Source organism: Limanda limanda, chromosome 17 (genome assembly GCF_963576545.1).
Source record: "Limanda limanda chromosome 17, fLimLim1.1, whole genome shotgun sequence".
Taxonomy (NCBI): Eukaryota; Metazoa; Chordata; class Actinopteri; order Pleuronectiformes; family Pleuronectidae; genus Limanda; species Limanda limanda.
Genome location: NC_083652.1, coordinates 12,826,882 through 12,851,609, shown reverse-complemented (window position 1 = coordinate 12,851,609; position 24,728 = coordinate 12,826,882). Strand labels below are relative to the sequence as shown.

At 45.3% G+C, this 24,728-nt stretch overlaps 4 protein-coding genes across 4 annotated transcripts; all 4 read left to right on the top strand.

Annotated features, from left to right (window-relative positions):
- Positions 1-1,070: 1,070 nt before the first annotated feature.
- On the top strand, positions 1,071-6,772 carry LOC133023299 (phosphoinositide 3-kinase regulatory subunit 5-like). Its single transcript, XM_061090297.1, has 17 exons — positions 1,071-1,346; positions 1,773-1,873; positions 1,964-2,032; positions 2,127-2,265; positions 2,607-2,676; positions 2,970-3,147; positions 3,225-3,396; positions 3,496-3,564; positions 3,663-4,489; positions 4,930-5,055; positions 5,265-5,396; positions 5,496-5,589; positions 5,705-5,781; positions 5,862-5,961; positions 6,049-6,131; positions 6,217-6,335; positions 6,428-6,772. Exons 1-17 carry the CDS (start codon positions 1,247-1,249, stop codon positions 6,567-6,569), a joined length of 2,598 nt encoding a protein of 865 aa, XP_060946280.1. The 5' UTR covers positions 1,071-1,246; the 3' UTR covers positions 6,570-6,772.
- Positions 6,773-7,557: 785 nt separating this feature from the next.
- Positions 7,558-12,644, top strand: pik3r6b (phosphoinositide-3-kinase, regulatory subunit 6b). Its single transcript, XM_061090735.1, has 20 exons — positions 7,558-7,573; positions 7,722-7,796; positions 8,286-8,398; positions 8,518-8,586; positions 8,689-8,824; positions 8,905-8,974; positions 9,071-9,257; positions 9,607-9,754; positions 9,850-9,942; positions 9,995-10,379; positions 10,457-10,553; positions 10,658-10,777; positions 11,446-11,556; positions 11,648-11,745; positions 11,867-11,921; positions 12,004-12,094; positions 12,181-12,233; positions 12,311-12,411; positions 12,500-12,547; positions 12,584-12,644. The coding sequence occupies exons 1-20, from the start codon at positions 7,558-7,560 to the stop codon at positions 12,642-12,644; spliced, it is 2,127 nt and encodes a 708-aa protein (XP_060946718.1).
- Positions 12,645-14,358: 1,714 nt separating this feature from the next.
- mfsd6l (major facilitator superfamily domain containing 6-like) lies at positions 14,359-17,043 on the top strand. The gene has a single exon (XM_061090506.1). It carries the CDS (start codon positions 14,369-14,371, stop codon positions 16,133-16,135), a length of 1,767 nt encoding a protein of 588 aa, XP_060946489.1. The 5' UTR covers positions 14,359-14,368; the 3' UTR covers positions 16,136-17,043.
- Positions 17,044-17,450: 407 nt separating this feature from the next.
- Positions 17,451-22,204, top strand: zgc:171844 (uncharacterized protein LOC100151763 homolog). The gene is made up of 6 exons (XM_061090821.1): positions 17,451-17,532; positions 18,840-18,960; positions 20,624-20,697; positions 21,377-21,491; positions 21,882-21,952; positions 22,086-22,204. Exons 1-6 carry the CDS (start codon positions 17,451-17,453, stop codon positions 22,202-22,204), a joined length of 582 nt encoding a protein of 193 aa, XP_060946804.1.
- Positions 22,205-24,728: the final 2,524 nt, after the last annotated feature.

Genomic DNA, 24,728 nt, shown 5'->3' with positions numbered 1-24,728 from the left:
AGATAAATGTTTAAACATCTAAAAATGAACAGTGAGAAAAGTTAGATTAAAAAACTTGTTCATAATAGAGTAGAAAAGAGGATGTTGGGAGTTGGTGCTACGTTGTGTTGTTAACTAATGGATCCAGTGTTGATTAACCTGTTAAATATGGATTAATGGTTTTACATATATGAATTTATTTCATATTGATTTGATCTGATGAGCTGTTGCTCTTTATTTATGAATGTGTGACCAGATGCAGTTTCTCCTCTTGTCTTCTCTAAAGAAAATCAGCGGCAGGATCTTTAGGAGCATTTCATTCATTTATCACTTCCCGGAAGCTCCTTTCCTGTTTGGACGGGCACAGGTGAACCAGTTGAATCCCACTGGCAGCGACTGGTCTCGACTCCAGCTGGTCACAACTGCAGCTTCCGCACACATGAGCACCGACATCCTGGAGACTCTCAGGGGACACATTTGTCTTCACTGTGAGACATGCCACGTTTCGAATTGATTTTAATTCATTCCAACAGGCACAGGAGGAAACTCTGCCGTTTTAAACCTGCTAACATTTAAGTACCAGTGGAATTCCATTGTTTCCCCAAACTGTGTATTTATTTGTGTGGTCACTGTGGTTTGAGTTGTTTGTCACTAAATACGCAGTCACTCCAACCACAGGAGTCACATGCTCTGTTCTGTGCTCATTCCATGAATTCTCTCTTTTCTTTATATCTGTCACATATAATCTGGTTTTATATTCAGTTGAATTCTGTCTCTTTGGAAACTGTCAGTACACAGGACCTTTCTCTACTTGCTGTGTCAAATAGGAAGTTGTCCTTGTGTAAGAATCATTTCCATCTCGGCTCTGAATCATTTATGAAATGTGTTGTGAGCAGCTGTTTTTAAGAATGAAAAAGTAGAAGTTGTGGGGTTTCGGGAGCAGCTCACCTCGGCTCCTCTGACACACGCTGATGACTCACTGGTCCTGAGGGGAAGTGGCAAGCTGCACATTGTGCCCTGACGTCTCTACTGGGGACATCAGTGTCCACAGCTCTGTGTGTGCGTGTGTGACTCTGAATAGTGTGTGTCTCTGGACAGGAACAACAATTATTCTAAAGTGTTTGGCAGCGGCAGTAACAGGAAGCAACTCTAACAGAGACTTGATGTATATTGGTTTCCCGGAGCACAGGGGTGTTATTCTAGTTTTTATTCTGGGACTTCCCGTCGGTTGATCTCTTGTGTTTGTGTGTGGACGCCGCAGAAGAAGATGGAGCACAGGTCGTGCACGGAGGATCGGATCCAACACGTCCTGGAGCGCTGCCTCTGCGACCTGGGAGTCGACACTCCGGACAAACAGCTCTGGAACGGTAAGACGCCATCCCATAATACCTGCTTGTGATGCCCACATGATGCAGAAACAAACTGGACCATCCAATAACACAAACTAACAGAACCTGGGTCCTCAGATCTCTACATACATGTGTTTGTGAGAGCAAACAGTTGGAATATTAAGAACAATGATAAGGGAACATGTTGTCCATCATTCAGAGTGAAATGGGAAGCGAAAGTCAGAAAGAGTGAGAGACAGAAAGGAGGAGAATCATTACTTTACTTTCTATTACTAACTCATACTCCACGACACCTTAATTTAGAGCTTGAGCAATGAGGTGAAGTGGTGTAATCACTTTTCCTGTCTTCGTTAAAAATGTGTTTTGTAAATCGGTCATCAGAATTAAACCTAAAAGGAGAAATAAAAGCTGTGTTGTTGTTGTTGTTGGTGTGTGTGTCTGTAGCCGGGCTGTGCATGAACCGCTGGTGTTTGGAGGAACTTGTGAAGAGAGATCCCCACAACTTCCTCATCCTTCTGCAGAACATACTCGGGAAAACAAAAGAGGTGCTGAGAACAAACAACATCTACGTTATTCTTCCAGATGTCTTGGTTTCATGTGGGGAAAGATTTCAGCTGTTTTCCTCTGTTTTTCAGGTTCTGGAGCGGTGTCAGTATGAACTGGTGGTTCCCCTCTCGCTCTTGTTCTCTTCAACCCTCCTCAAAGTGAGTGGATGTAGTTTACGACCAAGCACAGACCATTGGGGTAAATCATGTTTCTTTTATTCTAGAGCTTTGTAAACCTCTGTGTCCTCTTCAGGCTCCGTACGTGGCTCCGGACTGTGACGTGGTGTCGGAGGCCTTCCTGCTCTTCCATAGCTTTCTGTCCTGGCCCGAGCCGTGCAGCTCCGCCAGCAAACGCCTGCTGGGCATCATGCAGCAGGAGCTCCGAGCACCAGGTGACTTCTCCTCCTCTGAAGTGAACCAGAGAGAAAGGGTTTTATTTCACACATGGGAATGTTCTAGTTGTTTTATGGTTTGATTCCCACACTCGTTGTCCAGGGTGTTTCCACCGCGTCCAACAATAAAATAACTAAAAGAACGACTTGGAATTACAGAAAACATCCTGGACCCTTGAGATCAATTCATTTCATGTGGTTGAAACTGCAAATGTGACCAGTGGAAACAGAAGCTATTTATATCTGTGGTATAAAGGTGTTAAAGAACATGTCATGTTGCTGTGGTTCTTTCTCTGTGCATCATTGTGATCTTATGGAGGTGGTGTTTATTTTTGCTGCAGGTATTTCATTTCAGAGGCTGGTGAGGGCAGAGCAGGGGCTTTCCTCCGAGATCCACAGATCTAAAATCATGTGAGTTACCTCAGACTGTCATTAACACCTTTATCAACACTTTGTTTTCTGGTCTTCCTTGTTGCCGCGCCTCTTCCTCACACTGTCTGCTGATGAAGCCACAGATACGATGCCATCTTGGAGTTGAAACTCAAACTTGTACTTTGACTTTTTAGTTTGTTTCATCTCCCTTTCATCCATCTTCACGTACAGTTTAAGCCTGATTGCTTCTACACCCTATAACTTTACTCTAACTTGATGTGGGCCTGTGTTTCATTGCTCTCCTTGTGAATGTGAATATGTGTCTTCATTAGGACGGTACTGTTAGTGAGTCCAGAGGAAGACGTCCCTCCAGAGGTCCAGCTCGTCTCCGAGCAGCTGAGCAGCACTCAGTCCTCCAACAGAGACGTCCTCACCACCCTCATCCTGCACAGCTTCCAGGCGGTGCTGGGCACCAAATACGATCTGCAGGCTCTTCACGCCGCCCTACAGGTAACACCGGGCACCACACTTTGTATTTTCTTTTGTTTATTTAAATCCATCCTGAAACAAAGGTCTTGTTCCTCCAGACGAAGCGGACGGAGGAGCTGGAGCAGCTCCTGCAGGAGGTGACGGAGAACATGGAGATGGCAGCGTCAGCAGCAGACTTCAGCTCAGCGAGGCAGAAGCTCCTGAACAACATGGAGAGGATCAGAGAAGGCCTCGCTCCTCCTGCTCCAGCTCCTGGCTGCACTCAGACTGGTGAGACAGACATTTAAAAAACATCATGAATCTCACATCCAGACTGTTGCACTGAGTGAAAGGTTCTTCTTTAATTCAAGCATCACTTCCTCTCTTTAGGTTCTGTTGAAACTTTCGCGCTGCCCTTCCCCAAATGTCACACGTGTACTTGGGAGAACGACAACTTTGGTAAATCAGTTTAAACAACTCTTCATTTCATGCATTATGTTTCAGAGATTTATCTTTAACTGTAAAACTCTTTCCTCTTGTTTGTTTGCGTTTGTCAGACTTTCTGAACAAAATCCTCCCAAGTGAGTCGGAAGTGGATTCGACTGAGGAATGTTTCCTGAAAGCAAGGATAGACGAGGACGATAAAGACGACACCAGTGTGGATGAGGAAGAAGAGGAGGATGGAAGCAAAGTGGACCAGGACTTTCCAAACCACCGTATCTCCACCACGTCCTCGTCCTCCAGGGACTCCATGTTTTCCAGCCACTCCCTCTCCTCCAGCTGGTCCGTGCCCTCCGCCTCGTCCGGCGTGGAGAGTGACTTCAGCGAGGACACGGGCCTCGAGGACACAGAGGAGGGACAGGACAGCCGACCGAAACCTAGGAAGAAACCCAAGAAGAAGTCCAGGTCCCTTTTAGGCATGGAGCGCATCTCCATGCTCTTCAAGAACCCCCGCAGCCCGAGCACTTGCCGCCGAGTCCAGAGCATGGGTTATCATAGTGACTTCACCAAAGACTTTCAAAGAACCGGGTCGAGACTCAAACTCTACAGGTCCCTGTCCAGACAGGCGTCCATCTCCACCTCCGATCCTCTGTCCCCCCAGAAGCAGGTGTGTGTCCGCAGGAGGCCGATCCTGAGCTGTGACGGGTCCGAGGGGCCGACCCTGGTCCGGGTGGTGGTGTTCGGGGGGGACAGAGAGGCGGGCCGGCTGTCCAGGGCGTACAACGACCTGCAGCAGAAAGAGAGCAAATGTCCCAGACTCACCAAGAAGTGCAAACTGCAGTTTTACTTTGTCCCGACCAATAGGAGAAGCTCGCGGAGCCAAGGAGGAAACACGCCGACCGAAGGCACAACAGGAAGTTCAACCAAAGCTGTCGCGTCTGTGGTGAGACTGAGTGACTGTCACATCCCGGCTGATTCAAACTTTATATAAGGAAGAAAGATAATGCTTTCTCAAGGCGCCTATTATAAAGGATGTATTATGTTTTTATAGCTCAGATATAAAACACCAATTAAATATCATGTCATGAATAAATGTAATGTTAATAAACCATTAATAATAGGTTAATAAAGCATAAAATCATCTTTGATAACTTACTTTAACCTGTTTGTAATAAATGCTTCAAATCCTCTGCAGCACTTCTCCAGAGAGTCAGAGGTCAAAGACTCACAGATTAAATACATATTATTGGTTTATCTAAAGTAAATTATTCAAAAACTCATAGTTTAGCCATCGTTGACAGTATGAACCTCATTAAGAAGCAGGACACTAACAGGAAATGTCGTTAGCACCTTTTTATTCCTGATATTCCTTATATACGACAGGAGTCTAATGACGTGGCGCTGGAGGACAGTACGACCCACGTGGCCCAGATGTTGGGCGCCATGGATCCCTGGTACGAGCGTAACGTCCTCAGTCTGCTCAGCTTGTCCTCCGACGTCCTCTGTCAGGTGCGGTTCACACGTTCAGGAAGTAAAGAGAACTGGACTAACATGATGATGTCACTGTGGTTGTCTCGGTTTGGGCTCGGAAACTAAAACTACAGAACATGTTCCACTCTCTGCACGTGGGACCTTGTTGGGATATAGATGGTATTGATCTTTTGAACATGATGTTATGATAAAATATGTAATGTTTTTTCTGTGTTACTCACTCACAGACTGGCTGTAAGGACGCCGACATCTCGGAGGGAAGCGGCAGCGAAGAGCGTCTTCCTCTACTGACCCAACTGGTGCTTTACTACTGCAGACATGCAGACCAGCCTGTTCTGGTACCGCTCTACCAGGCGGAGGTGGGACACACACACACACACACACAGACACAAACACACTCTAGTGAATACCTGTGTGACGATCAATCAGTGCTGACTCACCTGTCTCTTCCTCTGCAGCTCACCCTGGCTGGAGGAGAGAGGAGAAGGGAAGTGTTTGTTCATTCTCTGGAGCTCGGCCACTCGGCTGGAGCCAGAGCTGTTAAAGCCATGGGTGAGTCTCAGTCTCACAGACATGCTCAGACAACCACAACACCACATACACACGTACACACACACAAACAAACACACACGCACACAGTGTAATGTGTAGTGTATTGTGTTTGTAGGATCCGCCAGCAAGAGGTTTGGAATCGATGAGGAGCATCAGGCTGTCCCTTTAACTCTGAGCGTCTCTTACAACAGGGTATTGCTCCTACAACTCAAACAATAAGACATTTATTACAGTGCACAGCTGGAACTCACACATCTGCCCTCATGTCACAGGTGGCTGTCAGTGGAAGGAGCCAGTGGATCGACACGGAGATCATCTGCACATCCATTAATCTTCAGAAAGCCTCCAAGAAGCCTGAGCACCTCTGTGACGGTGATTACCACGAGGCCCGTTCACTCTGTTCTTTGTTTTTTTGCAAACATTGTGATGTCTAACGAAAATGAAACCGTGTGTGTGCAGATTCAAGGATAGAGACTCTGCAGCTGACGATGACAGAAGTCACGAAGAGGAACTGCTCCAAGTCGAAGAAGTGCCACAACCAGGTGAATGGTGGTTTGACGCGTGGTAGAAAACACAGTCTCGTGCACGTCCAACCTTTTAAACCCTGTCCTCTCTCTCCGCGTTCAGCAAATCTCGGTATCAGAGGTGAAGGTGGACAAGGTGCAGGTGAGCGGTGGAGACGATGGCTCCACCTTCGGCGTGTGTCTGGATCAGGATGAGAAGAAGTTCATCCAGAGTGTGACCAGGTACGACACAGAATCATTCACAGTATATCCCACCAGACTAATAAATACTTAAAGGTGTATATGCAGTGATGGTGTGTGTTGTGTGTCTGCAGGTGTGACGTGTCTCTGTGCTGTAAACCAGGAAGCAGCTCGGACTGGAGGTCGTACAAGCTGCTCCCAGGTCAGGTTCAGCCTCTGCACCCGTCCTACTGCTCCCTGCTCTGCCTTCCCATCACCTCCTTCTCCGCCTCCTGACACCTGGGAGGTTAAACACTGCAGGGATCCTCACACAGCGACTTGCAAACCAAAGGCAACACACGACAGATGCAGAACTTGGCTCCTGAATAACATCTGGATATGAAGGCAGAGAAGAAGTGGCACCAATGCAAATAATAACGATAACATTTATAGCCTAGTGTATATTTCAGGTTTGTCCTGTAGCTGATGTCAGAGTGTGTTTCACCAGGGGGAGGAGGAGGAGGAGGAGGAGGAGGAGGAGGAGGAGGAGGAGGAGGAGGAGGAGGAGGAGGAGGAGGAGGAGGAGGAGGAGGAGGAGGAGGAGGAGGAGGAGGAAGAGGGTGTGTCTGTTCTGCAGCTTTTATCTATAGAAGAAGACTCATTAACTGTGTGTTAATTCATGTTATTAATGTTTTTGAATGAAGGATTTCTCAGCAGAACTTTGAGAGACATCAAACTTATTACTTGATTACGACTGTGTACGTTGTGTTAAACCCTTTTTTTAAAAGAAATGTCTTGTAGAATAAGCTATTTATTTTTGAAGCGATACCGGAAACAGTTGTGTTTTCATTTCAATTTGTTTTAATGTGGCACACAATCAAATAAAAGTGTTTCCTGTGTTTATGTGTTGTTTGCTCCTTTCTTGAGCTTCCTCCTACAAGTTAATTACACCCTGTGTCACTCCTTCAATGACCTCAATGCACCTCAGCCTCGGCTGTTGATTCACTCAGTGGTGGCAGCCGGTGGAGAAGCTCCAGCGGAAACTTGTTTTATATTTCTATTTCAGAAAGATTTGATCTACATTGGTAAGTTTTTATCATGTAACTTACACATTCTAAATGAGGTTGCATTGATTTTTAAAGTGTTCATCGCAGACAGGAGCAGATTATGTTTTTATCTTGAACTTATCTTTTTTCTTGAACTCTGTGGCCGTGCCGCTGACAGGAGATAAGAGCGTCAGGTGTGAACTCTGCAGACAGAGGTTAATCCTCAGATATCAGGAGAAATGGTCGATCTCGCAGGTGCGTGCCTGTGTTTCCTCATTTGAACTACCTCCACACACAAACTTGTTTTGCAGGTTTAAGCTTTGTGGAATCACACAAACCTGATGGTGGTTAACACACGACAGTGACATGTATGATGTGTTTCCAGCTGACGTGTCTCTCTCAGCTGTGCAGTCCAGTCTGCACACTGACGTCCGGGCGCTGCTCAAAGAGATGAACAGCAGATGTACTTCACAGAAAGGTAGAGGGAGAAAATACCAGCTGTGATGAAACCAGTGATATTGTTAATATGTAATTTAAAAAAAAAACATAATTCAAAAAATAATATCACATTAACCCAGCAGCCTTTATAAGTGGGTGATATAACAAGAGATATAATATTACTATGAGCTTTAATTGTTTATTAGCTTCAGAGTGAATCAGGCTAGCAGTTTCTCCCTGTTTCCAGTCACTGAGCTAAGCTAGCAAAATGGCATCAATCTTCTCATAAAATGTTTGGCATTGTTATTTATAGAATAAATAATAAGATGAATAATGATTTATTCTTGCAGAATGAAAAGCTAATTATGTTTTGCATGTCCGTATTTTTGCGGCTTCATAACGTTACAAGTCGCTTCACATTCCTCATTTCATCTTCTGATACAGTAACACATTAATTTATACACATGTTATTCATGTAATACTATAAGACTTTATTCTCTTGCCCTATTCATCCATCCTATGTGTGCAGGATGGATAAGATGGAGCCTGGAGAAGAAGGTGGAGGTTGATCCGTCCTGCAGCGTCTCCCTCATCTCCGTGTTGGTCAAGGAGCTGGAGAAGAAGCTGAAGAAGGTTTTCAACGTTTCTCCCTCAACTCTGCCTCCAGATTTCAAAATAAAAGGGTCACACCCTTCAAAATGATATTGTGAAAATGTATGAGAGCTGTTTATAAAGGAACTTTTTGTTGTCTATTGATATAGATGCATAAAATAGGATCCCACGTGCATGTCATCCCGATACTGCACACCCTCTCCTATGCAGTCATTCAGGTACGATGCATCTGTGTGACATGTGGGATAATGATGTGTTTGTAATAGTGAACAGTGCTGTGCATTATTCTTTGTACACTATCTAATTCTGAAACTTCGCAGTCAGGCTCCTTGATTCCTCGCAGTCTTTACCAGCGAGTAGACGAGTGTTTGATGAAGCTGCTGATTCTACCGATGCCTTACTCGACCGTGGCCCTGAGCACCTTGAGCAGCGTTAAGATGGAAATGACCACACCAGGTAGAACACATACAGCTGACATCCGTCTTCCAACACTGGAGCATTGCTGTGGAACTTCAGACCCGTTCTCTCCTCCACAGGCTCTTTGTACCTGAGGAGAGTCATCGCTGAGCAGAACCTGAAGAGTAAGCATTGCACCTTGCAAGAAAGGTGAGGAAACACTTCCTGTTGTGGACAAGGTGCCGAGTGTAACTGAGTTAACCATTTCATTTAGAGCCGTATTGCGTGTTTGCTGGTGTCCCTCAGGGTGTTTGTTCTCGCAGACCCAGATGTTTTTACTGCACAGCTGGAGGCCACAGTGAGGGCGTATCTGGAGGTGTCCTGCGTGCTCAGGGACACGCCCACAGCCATGGAGAAAAATCTGATGCTACGAGTGATGCAGAAGGGACTGGGGACGGCGTGTCGGAGCTCCAGACTGGCTCAGGCTCTGGAGGTACGCTGGTTTGTAAAGATGCTGTTTGGACTGTGGGAGGAAGCCAGACAAAGGCCACATGGGGAAAACATGCAAACTCCAAACAGAAGGAAAGATTCAAACCAACAACCTCATCTCTGTGATGGTTTTGCATGACATTTTCTTTCTTTCATGGTCCCCAGACGATTCAATTTTGTAGTTTTTAATCCTTCGTGCCCCAGAATTGCAGCAGATATGATCTGATCTGTTAACATTCCCTCATTCTCAGTGTTAAATATACATTTGTGCAACAAAACTATCACCAATGTCATGCCAACAAGATAAACCTTTGTTTTTTTAATCTGACCCTGTGTCTTTTGTTGTATTTCAGGCTTTAGACGATCAGATTGTAGAGAAGTACTTCGAGGAAGTGGTCCGAGCCGTGGAGCAGAGTATAAAACAAGGTCCAGGCGGATGCACAACGTATCTGAACAGACTGCAACACATACAGGAAGAGATTCTAACTGCTGCTACGGAAGGTGTGTGTTCTACCTAAACAGATGATGAAGGAACAGAGGTATGAGGAAACTTTTCTGCAGGATTGTTTCTCTGTAGCTTTCTCCTCTTTTCTCAGAAGTAACTGAGGAAGATTGCGGCTCCGTGAGCAGCCGGACGTTGTCATTTCCAGAGATCAAATTCCTGCTGTGGACAAACGAAGAGGATCTATGTGAGTAAAAGAAACAGAAAAGTTCTGCTATGATGTGTCTGTTCATACTGAGATAAAATAAAGGAGTTCCCTGCAGGGAGTCTTCTGGCAAACTTCTCCCTGAGGTCCAACTCCAACTCCAGTGTGGATGGAGACGAGAAGGACAGAAGAGACGGGGCTGAGGACGGTGGGATCAAGAGATGTCTGAGGGCCGCGAGTGACATGCAGGACAGGTTGCAGCCTCGGGTCAGAAATCAATCGTCAGCATTCTCACGGAGAAACGCCTACAAGAAGTCAAACTCATTCGATAAACTGAGTCTGATGAGAGAGAAGACGGACACGTTTGCTGGGAGCCGTCGTGTCCAGCGAGACGACTGCAGGTGTCTCACAGCGCGGGTGGTGGTGATGGGGGACGACCGGGTGCTCGGGCGGCTCAGCAGGGTTCTCCTCTCCATACGGTGAGCTGCAGGTTTGTGGTTTGTGTTCATACCTGATTGGTGCAGCTCAGTAATGTCCCCTGTATGTTTCCCAAAAGACAGCGAGAGTCCAAACATCTTGTTTTGACCAAGAAGCTGAACCTGCAGTTGTACTACGTCCCCGTCACCGATGTGGAGCCTCAGCCCAGTTCACCAGTGAGTGGCACCACAACACCGACTGACTGGTGTGAGTTCAGACAGCTGTTTATAATATATATATATATATATATATATATAATATCTCTTCCTGTTCCTGACAGGTCGGCCCGTGTCCGGACGAGGGGAGACTGTCTCTCGCCGGCTTGTTGGGGAGATTGGATCCATGGTACAACAGCAACATCAACAGTCTGAGAGCCACCATCTCCAACCTGGCCAGAACGGTAATCAATCAATCAAATTTGATTTGTATAGCCCATATTCACAATTTGTCTCATAGGGCTTTAACATTTTGAGACATCCTCTGTCCTATACCCTCAGCAAGAGTAAGGAAAAAATACTAAAAACCCTTTTAACTGGTAAAAATACGTAGAAACCTCAGAGAGACACATGTGAGCATCCCTCTCCAAGGACGGACACAAGTGCAACAGATGTCAAGTGTGGGAAAACATCATCAGGATAAAGGTTTTAGCAGCAATGATGAGGGTAAACATTTTGGTAACTTCAATACTATATGTCAAGCAGTCCTGCTGCAATCATAGTCTATATAAATATAAATAAATAGTCTATGGTCAGCAGCCAGCAAGATCATGATCCACCATTGAGATCGGATCCACTATAGTCCACAGTCATGGTCCACTGCTGCCAGTTAAGATCCATCATCAGCTGCCACCTTGGTCGTGGTCCACCACCATTATCTGAGGACTTAAAGAAAAGGATTTGGACACATAGCGTCCATCTTGAACTCAGACTTTGGCTCAGGAAGCAATGTTCTGTCTGAACCCGTCTCAGATCGAGTGAAACGCCTGGAACAGGTCTGCACACTCTACAAACAGGACAGCAGCAGAGGAGGTGAACTTATATCAGCCATCTTGTTTCTGTCCGTCTGCAGCACACGGAGTCGGAGTCGGAAAAGGACCAAAACCTCTTCCTGCTGGACACCCTGTGTTACTACCTCCGCTGTGGGACGCAGCCTGTGAACCTGCCCATGTATTCTGTGAAGGTACAGTGCAGCTGTCCTCCTTGGATTTAAACACACATTTACATACCTCACTGTGCAGGAAATCAAAGTGTGTGTGTGTGTGTGTGTTCAGATGACGCGGTGCAGCAGTGACCAGTCCTCTGTGGTGGAGGACGTGTTCGTGTCCCACCTGGAGGCCGACATGCCAGAGTTCAGATACCTCAAAGAAAAGTTTCCAAGTACGTTCCTGCATCTCTTTCGTGTGTGTGTGTGTGTGTGGACACAGAAAAGTGTGTGTAGTGGCGTGACGTGAAGTGTTGTTGTGCTCGACAGAGGATCCGTCCACACGCAGGAAGAAGTCCACGGTGATCGTCCACGGTGCCGTCATCACCGTCAATTACACAGAGGTACTGAAACGTCCTTATACTATAAGTCATGTAACATTTCTTGTACAGTAGAATTTGGCTTTATTGTTTTTCTCGTTGACAGACGTCTTTAAGCAAACGCACAGTTGTGAGAGGAGAAGCTCTGAGGACGTGTGGCGTGGTGATCACCTCAGAGCCGGCGGCTGAAACCACAGGTTGACGTCTAACATCCATTTATACTTATTTCAACAAAAGAAGAATAATTTAAAAAACATGAATAATTATTTTTCCCTTCCTGTAGGTGAGGATTTCCTCACGGTCAGTTTCGACAGCATTAACCTGGGAAACAAAAAAGTACGAACTTAACTAATTAGATGTTTTTATGGTTAAAAAATATTTGTATTATTTTTAAGGTTTTCCTGTTCTCACAGAAAATCCGAACCCAAACCATCAGCATCGGGACGACGGAGGATCGGACCCTCTCCGTGTGTCTGGACAGAGACGCTCGCAGGACGTACACTGACGTTGAAAGGTCATTCTCCTCCCTACACGTTGTTTTATGTTCTATTCCACCTGACGCCAGTTTAAACCACAGTGTAATTTCACTTCTTCTTCTGCAGAATAGACATCTCACCGTGCTTGGACCCAGGATGCAGCCTCCGCTCCAGGTTCAACGTCAGAAACCAGCGAGAGCTGCCGCTGAGCAAGTATCTGAACAACGTCCTGTCGCTGCCCATCAACACCTTCAGTGGTGTGACCCTGTGAGGAACACGAGGAGCATGAGGAGCATGAGGAGCATGAGGAGTACGAGTAACACAAGAAACATGAGGAACAAGAGGAATATGAGGAACACAAGGAGCACAAGGAGCACAAGGAACATGAGGAGCATGAGGAACATGAGGAACATGAGGAACATCAGGAACATCAGGAACACGAGGAACACGAGGAACACGAGGAATATCAGTAACAGGTCGGGTCGGGTTGTGTTTTATCTCTTCTCATCTTGGGTTCTGTTGTGTTGTGTCATGTACAATTTCAAGATGTGATAATAAACTAAGCTTCAATTATGTTTGTGAAACATTCTCTTATCACCGACCACAGATCGTAGTAGTTTGATTCAGATCTTGTTGGATTCAGATCTTGTTGGATTCAGATCTTGTTAAATTCAGATCATTAACTGAGTCTTTCTCTGAGGATTTAATCTGACATCATGTCAGTGTGTGGCCCACACTGAGGCAGCCACGCCGCCAGGGGGCGCTGGAGTCATGAGAACGGCTCCAGGTGTGTGTAGAACCCCCAGAGGGTGTCACGTGTTTCTCTAGGAGACGACGTGTGGATGTAGAAACCAGAGGAGATCGATGAGGAGAAGTCTGAGGATCCTCGAGTGGAAAAGAAGTGAAAAGGTAAAAGTTTGAATTGTTAAAGTTGTTTAAGTTGTTAAAGTTGTGACGTGTCCTCTGCTGCAGGAACAGGTGCATCCACGCGACACCTGTTACTTCCTGCTTCCCTGTTTAACTTTATTTCTTCCTCCTCATGAAAACTGAATTATTACTTGTTATAATGTTTATTTTTAAGGTTAAACTGCAGCTTCTTTTCCGCGCTAGTGAAGATGTGTGAATTATTCTGTCATCAGCTTCTAAAAAACCACGTTAGCTCTGTTTATATAGAGACAGGAAAATAAATGACTCAATAAACATTTTAGATCAACACAGGATTTAAAGGCAAATGTGAACAGGATGTAGAATGAGAAAGAAACACAGACACTCAGAGATCCTGGAACAATCACACGTATCTTTATTTTATTTTAGTCTTGTCCTGTCAAATGATTTTAAAGAACAGAAAATATTTATCCATCTTTATGTTGTCATTGTTTATGTTTGTGAATACGAGCTTTACAAATAAAGATCGATTGATTGATACTTATTTGAAATATTATCAAATATCTCTAAACCATCTCTAAATGATGAGATTACGATATTTATCTTTTTTTTTTATTTTGACAGCGATAGCAACTGTGTTCTATGATTATACTCTTTATAATAGGGCTGAACTGGCCAAACATTATATCAAGATAATAATGGACAATATTGATAATTAGCAAATTATAAACAAATATATATACACTTGCTATATTTATAAATGTGAGGTTGCTCCATTATGTGTCATTCCTCCTCATGATATTGAATTTATGTTATATTGCAATTTATGAAAATGATACTACTATAAATATTGATTTTTGTATTTCCCAGCCTTAATTAATATTATATGTATAATGAGAATTGACTGAAGAGGACTTGAGGATTTTTTGCTGTTGTTGACGACTTTTAGGAAAAAAAATGTTGAAAGAAAAATACCAAATATCCTGTAGTTTTCACCTCTGAAATGAAAACGTTTGTCTTAAACTTCATTATTCCGATCTCTGTGTCTCTCAGTTTGAATCCATGTGAAACACCAGCAGAGTCTCTGAGCTGCGCCGGACGCCGACGACCATGAAGAGGAACAAGCAGATCGACGTCAAGCGAGCGCTCGCCCTCGCCAGCGTCTTCAACTTCCTGTGCTCCTGCTCCAAAGGCTGCCTGCTGCCCTTCCTCACCCTGTACCTCCGGCAGCTGGGCCTCACCCCCGGGATGACGGGCCTCGTCATGGGCGCCAAACACCTGATCTCGCTGGCGTGGAGCCCCGTGGCGAGTCTTCTCTCCAAGCGCTACAACAAGAGGCGAGTGGTGATCAAGGGCTCTCTGGTGTGTTCGGCAGCGGTTGCTCTGGTTCTGCTGCTCGTCCCGACCACAGACGTGAAACCCCAGAGCAGCTCCTGTAACACCACGAATCTGAGCAGCGGTTCAGCCCAAAGTAACCTGCTCACCAGCAGCATCGTACCTGAAACCACGGTGACCAGCGCTCCCCCAGAACATCCTGTTTCCCATCCTGGTGACACGTTACCTGCAAAGACGATCGCTGAGACTAAATCTGCTTCTGTAATGACGAGCACAGCTTCACAGAATCAGCAAGAGGATGTTTCTGTTCGAGAACCAGGGATCAGCAGCTCCGTTGTCCCTAATGTCTCCGGCTCCTCTGCTGCTGCTGTGAGGAGGAGGAGGAGGTCAGAGGTCAAATCCAGCTCTGAGGAGCCACAGACGACAGAGGACGAGAGCCGCTTCGACTTTTTAGCAGACTTGAAGGTCATGGACCCTCAACACCAGCTCTTCTTCCTGATCCTCATCCTGGTCTCGGTGTGGGAGTTGGTGTCGGACCCTCTGGAGTGGACGGCCGATGACGGACTGTATGAATATCTGGATTTTGCCGACGCCTCCGACCGCTACACCGCCATCGGGCCGTGGGGTCTGCTGGGAGCGGCGTGCGGAGCGGGAGGTGCCGGGCTGCTGGTCAGCCAGTTGAGTTGTCTCATAGCCGATCGGATCCCGAGGAGCGCCGCACATTTCTTCTGCTACGCTGGTTGTGCCGCCCTGGCGCTGCCCGTGGCGTGTTACCTCCCTCTCTACCTGAACAGGAAGCGCGACCGGGCCAACGGGCTCCTGAAAGCCGTGCAGCTGGTGCGTGGTTCCCCTCGCGCTCTGCTCTGCGCCGTCACCACCCTGCTGGTCGGGGCGGCGAGCTCAGCCGTGAACAACTTCCTCCTGTGGCAGATGCAGGACCACGGGAGCAACGAGCTGCACATGGGGTCGTCTCTTGCCCTCGCTCTGGTCTCACAGGCCGCCTTCCCTCTGCTCGCCGGCCGGGTGTCCAGGCTCCTCAGCCCGGGGAGGGTCCTCGCCGTGGGGGCCGCAGCTCTCGGCCTGCAGTGCCTCTACTACTCCTTCCTCTGTGGCCCCTGGGCCGTGCTGCCTGCCCAGACGCTGAGTTGCTTCAGCAGCGGAGCCCTATGGTGGGCGGTGAACGTCCAGTGTGAGGACGTCGCCACGCCGGAGGCAGAGAGGAGCGTGAGGAGGATCTACAGCGCCCTGTCTCTGCAGCTGGGAAGCAGCCTGGGCAGCGTGGGCGGGGGGTTTGTGGTGCAGAGGTTCGGGCTGGCGTGGCTGTTCAGGGCAGTGGCAGCGGCTCTGATGCTGTGGTGCGTGTGTCTGATGCTCCTGCAGTGGAAGGCCCCTCACCAGCGCAGGATCAACTACTCCCGCCTCCTGGCCGCCAACGCCAGTGAGGCCAGTGACTCTGAGTCGGAGCAGGAGCGGGACTGGCTCGACCAAGCCATGGAAACCGATAGAAGCAATAACAATTATGGAAGGAGGATAAACCACTGAGAGAAACTGAACTCTACAGAGTCGGCTGCACGAAAGAGAACAGTGGGTGAAGAGCATAATATTTAACAATATGTAGAATAACATGTGGTGAACACGGTCCTGTACAGACATGTCAATCTTCATCAAGTAGCATGAACCAGATGACTGATGGGTTATGACTGGTTTTATTTCAATCTCCGCGCTGACGTTTTCTGACTTTCATTTGCACACACTCATAAATATCTGTCCCCTAAACCTGCTTTATTTATCTTCATCCAAATCCATCAGAAGTGTTAAAATATATCCTGTCGCACAATGTCAAAGATCCGGATCCACAACTTGCTCTTCCCTGACTCACAGCACCTCCCTCTAAGTCGTTTTTGTGTAATCCATTTTACAAACACAGAGAGGACACCACACAGCAGCAGTGTTCCATGTGGCCAGAAGCTCTCTGCAGCACCGGGCATGTTTAACAGGGTTTAAAAGCCTCTGACAAGCAGAGCAAACAGCAGCCGTGTGCACAAGGTGAGGCCGGACCAGTCGCTCTGTGACACCACACCCGACACACTGAGCTGTGTGGATCTGCTGGATCAGAGGCTCCTTCCATTTGGGCCTTTTTGAAGCTGTGAAGATGCTGATTGTAAACAATGTGTAATTAACTGCAGCTACAGAACATTTAAAGTTTGTCTGTGTTTGATCCCTCTGTCCTGGTGGGGGAACATGTTGTAAACACACTTTAACACGTCTCTGGATTCATATGAAACTGCAAATGTTGAATTAATATTCTGCAAATCTGTGCATTGAGATCATATTAATATAAAACGCTCCATAATGTGATGTTTGTTTTGTCCGTAAAGTTTCAATTCAATTCAACAACTTTCCTCTGGGGGGCAATTCATTCAAGAATAAATAAAGTGTATTGTAATGTGTGTGTCTGTGAGTGTGTGTGTATGCACTGAGATTGCAAAGATATGCAAAATAGGTAGATCTCCAATAAACACACACACACACACAGTCTTTTATGAGTAGTCAGCATCGCTCCTCTTTGTTTATGCAGTAGCTTCTGAGCAGTTGCTCGGTGTTGCGCTCTTTCTCTGTCAGTAGGTGGCGTCACTGAGCAGAGATCAGCTACTTCAGCTCCTGTAAGCAGAGAAATCCTCAGTGTGAGTCTGAGCCTGGACTCATCATCATCACCTCCTCCTCCTCCTCCTTGTTATCTCCCTCCGGTTATGGTGCATGGACACGTTTTTATTTCCATTTTCAAGCAGCACCAATATTTCTTCTGATTATTCTTTTTGTGCGGAGACATTGTAAAAAGGAGCCGCTGGAAAGAAACATGGAGAAAGAGAGAAAATGCTCTGGACCGTACGGATCTCTGGAGGAGACGCAGGTGGACGGAGGAGCGAAGCCGGAGCCAGGTGAGTTTTTAATGGAATTCACTCACTGCACGTTTTAATGCTTCTGCAAAACAGAAAACATGTATTTACACAGTTTTACTTCATCAGCCATAGTGAAGTGTGAATCAGCATGAACTCCAGTGGAGAGAATGAATGTGCCCTAAGTTACCTGCAGGGCTGGAGACAGGATTTAACAAACCCTCAGGGGCCCCATAAGGTCACTTCAGTGTCGGACCCCCCCCCCCCTCAGTACTTCTAATATTCTGTTGGATGTATTAATTTGAGAGTAACGTTGTGTTGTCTGGATTTTTCCTAGATAGATAAATTGTACATATACGTGTATGTATTATTAATAAAACTATTGTATAGTATGAACATATTTGCAGTATCTTATAGATGCAGGACATGAGTGAGGTATTAGTATTATGCAATTGTGAGAGGGGGGGTCATTAACATTGAGGGTCTGTGTCCTTTTAAATATGTGTATCATGTGAAAAACACACATTAGTTTAATTCTATTGATTTCTATTCTAAATCTGATAAACAAACAAACAGACCAGAGGTCGGAGGTGAAAACGTAACCTCCCTGTCAGAGGTAATTCAAGTTGCAGTGTGAAATTTAAAGTCAGAAACAAAATAAACTGTAACACCCGTGCAGGTTGTTTACACACTAACACACTGGTAGTTCATGTGTGTGATGATACACATGTGATAATCAACACGTGATAATACACCTGTTTGCAGGGGTTGTGTTTTCCTGCAGCCCCCCCGTGGTTCAGCGTATGTGATCGTAAAGTCTTTTCACACAAGGTCAGGTAATTAAAAGCCGATCCGAGCTCTGTCGGGTGAGTCATCGCTCCTGGTGAGGAGTCAGAGGCTGGGGAGGGGGGGGGGGGCTCAGACCTGATCATAGCAGCAGGGAGGATATGATGCAGGGCGGAGGTTCATGTTCTCACACAAGCGCAAAACATCAATGTAAGAGCCTCACAATGTTAACACGACAACAGAAAGGAGTGAAAACCTGAACAAATCAGTCGCCGCTTAAAATGATATGCTTGAATATCTGAGGTGTCAAAGTATGGGAGCCTGGAGCGTCCATAAAGAACTGTGAGACCTTCAATATATTCGTGTTTTCTGTTAATGAGCCTGTGTGACACGTCCCAGCCACTGTGAGCTCGTTTTGCTTTTCTTATCTTCTGTTTTTTTAAATAGTTCAGACGTTTACGGTGGATGGATGCACAGAATCCAGCTGTTTTTAGGTTAAACAAACTTAAATCCAGTTTCAGAATCTTTTGAAACTCACCATGTTTGGCTGTTTTGTCTTTCAGCGGAAGACGTGGTGTCGATGGCCGACTCCACGATCACGGTGCAGGACATCGAAGGAGAGCTGGTGAGAATCGAGCGGATACGAGACATCCTGGTTCGGAGAGAGTCGGAGCTCAGATACATGTAAGATCTGCGTCTATAGATACAGACGTATACACTATTCTGTTACAGACAATTTGGTACAAATGTCCACTTGGACCAAAAGTTTAGCTGGTTTTATCTTAGCGTAGTGACCCTTTTTGTATTGTGAACCCGTTATCTCAGGAACACCACAACGTAATACTCTCAGATTTGGTAGAAACATTTGCTTGGATTCACAGATGAACTGATTTGAGTTGGGTGTTCAAAGGTCAAAGGTTAAGGTCACGATGACCTCACACAACATGATATCTTAAGTCTGTCTTTTCCACAGTGTTTATATGTAATCGATAGAGTTTCATGAAGCTTCTCTACTGTCACATCGCGCTCGGCTGCTCTGGGATCTTAAAACACAGAGTTAATGTAAAAGTCCCTCAGGAGTTACAGTGAGAAACACAACTGCCAGCCACCGACGCCGAGAGAAGCCAAGTGCACGATGTGTGTAAACAAAACAGCAGTGCTACTTACCGTCTCAACAGGCTGTGACACACACACACACACAAACACACACACACACACACACACACTGTTCTCTCTCATCCTTGCTGTTTAATTATTTCCGTCTCTATCTGTGTAGACCCTCCTCATTATTTTGCCACACGAGGCTGGAGACGGGAGCAGAGGGAGTGCGAGCGCTGATCAGCTCTGATTCATGTTTTCACAGCATGAGTCACAGAGGCAGATAATAATGACTTCTGCTCCGGGTTCCTATTTATTTATTTTCCCGTGAGATAATTCCAACGCAGCCATGTCTGCTCGGAGCTGAGCATCGTGACGACACGTGTCAGATGGCTTAGTGTCACAGACTCACAAAGTGACAACAACCGGCTGACATCTTCCTCGTCCCTCTGGGCTCCGTGAGTCGACGTGTGTTCAATCAACTGCAACACAGACGCAACTTGTGGGAAGATTTGGAGTAAAAACAGAATTCTATCATCCAATATCTATCTTCATATATCTCTCAGGGTCACAGGGGGCGGAGCCGATCCCAGGGGACTCTGAGCCAACAACCACTCACAGTTCACACCTACGCTCAATTTAGATTCTCCAATCAACCTCAACACAGTCTGCATGTCTCCAGACTGTGGGAGGAAGCTGGAGCCAACCCAGAACTGGCCAAACCAAGATTTGAACCAACTTCCTGTTGATATAAACAAACAAACAAACAAACAAACAAACAAACAAAGGGGTGAAAACAGCACCTCCTCCGTGTGGCAGCACATGAGTTGTCCTGATAAACACACTGTGATAGAAACACTGAGCTGTTGGTTTAATAAAGTAGGTGTGACACACGCACACATACACACACGCACACACACACACACACACAAACACACACTCGTCCAGGTGGCTGCTGTCGTATGAGGCGGTGAAATGAGATTTGATTCTGTCTGGTGTTATTTCAGATTATAAACAGTCTGCTGATAGAATCTGGTCCCGTTGTTTTTTCAGTTTGATAAACTCACATTTCCTCCTTCACGCCTCTGAGTTCTAAGTCCAGGAGGAAATTGCTTTGCTGCAATGAAACAAACTCCAGTCTATGTTCTTTTTTTAAACCTCTATTAAGTTTTCTCTTATGTCAAATACGTGTTGATGGTTTTGGGGGAACATTTTCTTTTATTTTTTTATGTTTTTGTTTTCCTCTCAGGATGGACGACATCCAGCTCTGCAAAGAAATCACGAGGCTGAAGAATGAGCTGCAAAAACTGGTCTCAGTTCCAGGTTAATTTAATAAAACGACTCAGATTTCATATAATAATGAGCCTCTGTTACATGATGTTTCTTCTTTAGTCAGAAATTATCCCGACTTACATCCCTCTTCTCATTAAGTTAAGATGACAGCTCTCATGTGGAGGAACGTTGCTGTGGAAACTAGAAGCTGAAACATAAAACATGCAGTCACATTTACATGGAGATGATAGAATCATGAGGTTCACATCATGTTTGTTTGTGAACAGTTTGTTTAATATTTATATATACTGTTTCACATTGGTAAAACATAATTGTGACTCTCTCACACTAAACACAACACACTTTAGCAAATACATTTCAAGCTTTGGAGAAACAATAAGTTGCTGTTGCTTGATTTGATCTTCAAGTCGAGGACATCACGTCCTTTAGACGACGAAAATAACTTTGAGCAAAAGTTATATGCAAGTTTATTAAATAAATCAACTCGATAGAGGAGGAAGTTGTTGTTCTTCTTCTACGGTTTCAAAATGTGATGTTGTCCACAACATGCATTGGGACGTGTTGGATGTGTCCATGTCCACATTGGTCTGAAAATGAAATCGCTGACGACTGGATATTCACATGAAGAAAACATGTGTAGTGCAAAGGCCTTGTTGTGTCGTGTGTGTGTTTGTGGTTGTGTTTAATTTGTGTGTGATGTGTTGAACAGACAAAGACAAGTCCAAGGAGGACAGGGAGCGGGAGGAGGAGCTGCTGCTGCAGATCAACAAGCTGGTGGAGACCAGAGACTTCCTGGTGGACGATGTGGAGTTCGAACGACTCAGGTGAGGTTTTAAAAATCCACTGACGGAGAATGTAATGTAATGGAGTAAATTGAGCTTTCATTCAAGTCTGTAATGTGACGATATCTTAGCAGAGATTTAATTTTACAACTGGATGTATTGACTGTTATTGAGCCGATGACTTTGCAGTCCAACACATAATTTTATTCGTGGAGCTAAATTAGACCGAGTGATAAACAGGCAGGAGGAGAGTGAGAATCAGCTTCCTCCACGAGGAGCTCAGGGCTCTGTGTGTGACTGCAGCAGTGACATCACACCATGCAGATTAGAATCTACAATTAAAGTGTGTTTTCGCAGTGACATTCAGCAACATGCGATAAAATCTTAAAAGCCGAAATGAAAAAGAAAAGGAGGACGTGTTTTCCTTCACAGGGAGAGAGAGGAAGACAGAGAGATGGCGGCTTTCTTACAGTCCAAGTTTCCCAAGGCTTCGGCTGCAAAGGGTGAGTTTAAAGATGCTTTCACATGAAACATATATGTGTTTAAATACGACAACAAGTGACAAAGCATATTCCCATTTAAGGAATCTTTCCTGTGAATACTGTTTAATATTCACATTTTCACGTTTTCAATCAGGAGCCTTGCCGGATCAAGCGGTGGTTTCCAAATCTCAGCAGACGTCGACGCCGTTCATCAGTAAAACTGGCGTCACGCTGCTGAAGGACTGCTGCGGCTTCACCTGCTCCGTCATGTGACCCGGCAAAAGACACCATTAGGGAACAAGTATTATAACCACATTAGGGTTAGGGTTAGGGTTATAACCCTAACACTAAAGGTTTAAATAGTGATTATTGTCCTTATTTTGCATTTTATGTGGTTTTACAATGTGAATTTGTCATTTTTGTTAGATTGACTTCTCTTATTTCGAGGGTTGTATTTCAGTAGATTCATTTAACAACAGTAACCATATTAACACAAGACGTCATTATTTAAGCAGGTTATTTTTTATGATAATTCATAAAACGTTTTTCTGCTGTAAACCAGAATTCCACAATTTAAACCAAAGTCTTCTTTGAGTGGGTTTAAGAAATATGCCTCAGTCTGTGTTTTGTATAAAAACTGTATTTTCACATGTATAATTTTAAAACTATCCTCCTTATGTGACTGTGATCTATGATATTGTGTCTTAATGGGACTCTGACTGTGAACTGTGATGTTGTAATAAACACATTTGATGCTTTTCTCTTTCTCTTACGATGCTTTAAATGTTTAAGTCTGTGTCAGATGTTCTCTGTTGGAGTCGCTGGTTCAGTGAGCGCCATGACAACAGGATGAGATGCTGGTGTGTGTGTGAATGTGACGGTGGTTCAGGGATTTATTGTTCACACACACACACACGCTTATAATATTATATTGCTTTAATTGAGACAAGCTCTAACTTTAACCCTTAACCTATCCTAAAACAAACCTTAAAACATGTCCATACTGTAAAATGTAATGCTTTAGGTTATTTGTTGCTTTTTGTCCCCACAGTGTGACTGTGGACACATATAGGTCCCCACAACATGAGTGATACCTGGACCACACACACACACACAGACACACGCACACACTGCAGCCACAGATGAGTCACACTCAGAGATGAGCTCTGTCTCTAAACATCTCTTGATGAACTATTGTTTTATTTAAGTAAGAATCACACTGTGAAGCTCAAGCTCTTGTACCTTTTACCTGGAGACAGAGACAAACACACGTCCGTCCCTGTCTCACTGATGTTACTGTCGTCTCTGCAGCTCGAGTCTCTCTCTCTCTACAGTGATGTGTTCTGCTCTGAGCCTCCGTGCACAGAAAGGCCGTCACAGCCGGTTGCAGATAAACAGTCCTGCACACACTTGCACCACTGTATTTAATTCACATGCTGAGGAGACTAATCTGGAGGCTTCATACTGGGAAGACAGACACGTTCCTGCCCACTCCCATTGGCTGCTGGTGGAGAAAGCTGCTTGTTCCTGTACAGTATGAAACAAGCTGATATCGTACGCAAATTAATTGTTCTTTCTTCTTCTTCTCTCTCTCTCTCTCTCTGTCTCTCTCTCTCTCTCTCTCTCTCTCTCTCTCTCTCTCTCTCTCTCTCTCTCTCTCTCTCTCTCTCTCTCTCTCTCTCTCTCTCTCTCTCTCTCTCTCTCTCTCTCTCTCTCTCTCTCTCTCTCTCTCTCTCTCTCTCCTTCCCTGCTGCTCCACCCTCCAGCAGTTTAGATTTTCACCCGCTCAGGAAATTGTCAGTGACATTTCCTCAAGGGAAAGTAAATGAAGGATCATGGTGTGTGTGTGTGTGTGTGTGTGTGTGTGTGTGTGTGTGTGTGTGTGTGTGTGTGTGTGTGTGTGTGTGTGTGTGTGTGTGTGTGTGTGTGTGTGTGTGTGTGTGTGTGTGTGTGTGTGTGTGTGTGTGTGTGTGTGTGTGTGTGTGTGTGTGTGTGTGTGTGTGTGTGTGTGTGTGTGTGTGTGTGTGTGTGTGTGTGTGTGTGTGTGCGTGTGTGTGTATGTCAGCTGCAGAGGGAACAGGTTTGTTGGAATAAACAATACTTTACTAATACTTCCAAATGAAACAATACAAAAAGAAAGCAGTGTTCTAGTGATTATAACATCAATATACTTTATTAATGTTCATCAGTAGTAGCACGACTATGAATACAGTTATAAATACTTCTAAAGAATTCAAAAAACGTTCATTGCATCATATGATCACACGTTGGATGGATCTCAAACTGGGAAATTCTTGTTACATCTATTTTCTGTATGATCCTCACTAACATGTGACAGCATCATTCGTCAGTTCATGTTTTTCATCTTCATACAGTCTCATAGCAACCAGTAACCAGTGTGATCAAACAAACCAGTAGGTTAAGGTGGTTCCACGCTGCAGCATCAGGCTCTACACAGCTTCAGGTACGTTCACCAACACAAACTCACATTGTCTCAGTTAATCACATCAGATGTGTTAAAGTGTAAAGTCTGTGGACTTGACTCTGTTCCTGCAAGATCAGAGAATTAAACTTGGATGTATTTTCTTGGAGGAAAACTGCAATGACCCCATGTGGTTGTGTATAATGGGCCGAACTGTCTGATCTGGTGTAAACAGAGGAGCTACCAGTTATACTCTCTGTTGTTTACTGGCTGGTGAGTCACCGAGTCTGAGTCACACACTCACATCATCGCCGCCATCGAACACAATGTTCATCCCCAGAGTCGGGGGGGGAAACGTTTCAGAGTGAAAAACAC

Bases quoted from the DNA above. Each gene is read 5' to 3' on its own strand.
- LOC133023299 (XM_061090297.1), top strand. From the start codon at position 1,247: ATGGAGCACAGGTCGTGCACGGAGGATCGGATCCAACACGTCCTGGAG. The intron at 5,590-5,704 runs GTGAGTCTCAGT...TTGTGTTTGTAG, and splicing joins CAGAGCTGTTAAAGCCATGG to GATCCGCCAGCAAGAGGTTT. The intron at 5,782-5,861 runs GTATTGCTCCTA...CTCATGTCACAG, and splicing joins TGAGCGTCTCTTACAACAGG to GTGGCTGTCAGTGGAAGGAG.
- mfsd6l (XM_061090506.1), top strand. From the start codon at position 14,369: ATGAAGAGGAACAAGCAGATCGACGTCAAGCGAGCGCTCGCCCTCGCC.
- zgc:171844 (XM_061090821.1), top strand. From the start codon at position 17,451: ATGGAGAAAGAGAGAAAATGCTCTGGACCGTACGGATCTCTGGAGGAG. The intron at 18,961-20,623 runs GTAAGATCTGCG...TTTTCCTCTCAG, and splicing joins GAGTCGGAGCTCAGATACAT to GATGGACGACATCCAGCTCT. The intron at 21,953-22,085 runs GTGAGTTTAAAG...GTTTTCAATCAG, and splicing joins CAAGGCTTCGGCTGCAAAGG to GAGCCTTGCCGGATCAAGCG.
- pik3r6b (XM_061090735.1), top strand. The intron at 9,258-9,606 runs GTACGCTGGTTT...GTTGTATTTCAG, and splicing joins GACTGGCTCAGGCTCTGGAG to GCTTTAGACGATCAGATTGT. The intron at 12,548-12,583 runs GTTCAACGTCAG...GCTGCCGCTGAG, and splicing joins GGATGCAGCCTCCGCTCCAG to CAAGTATCTGAACAACGTCC.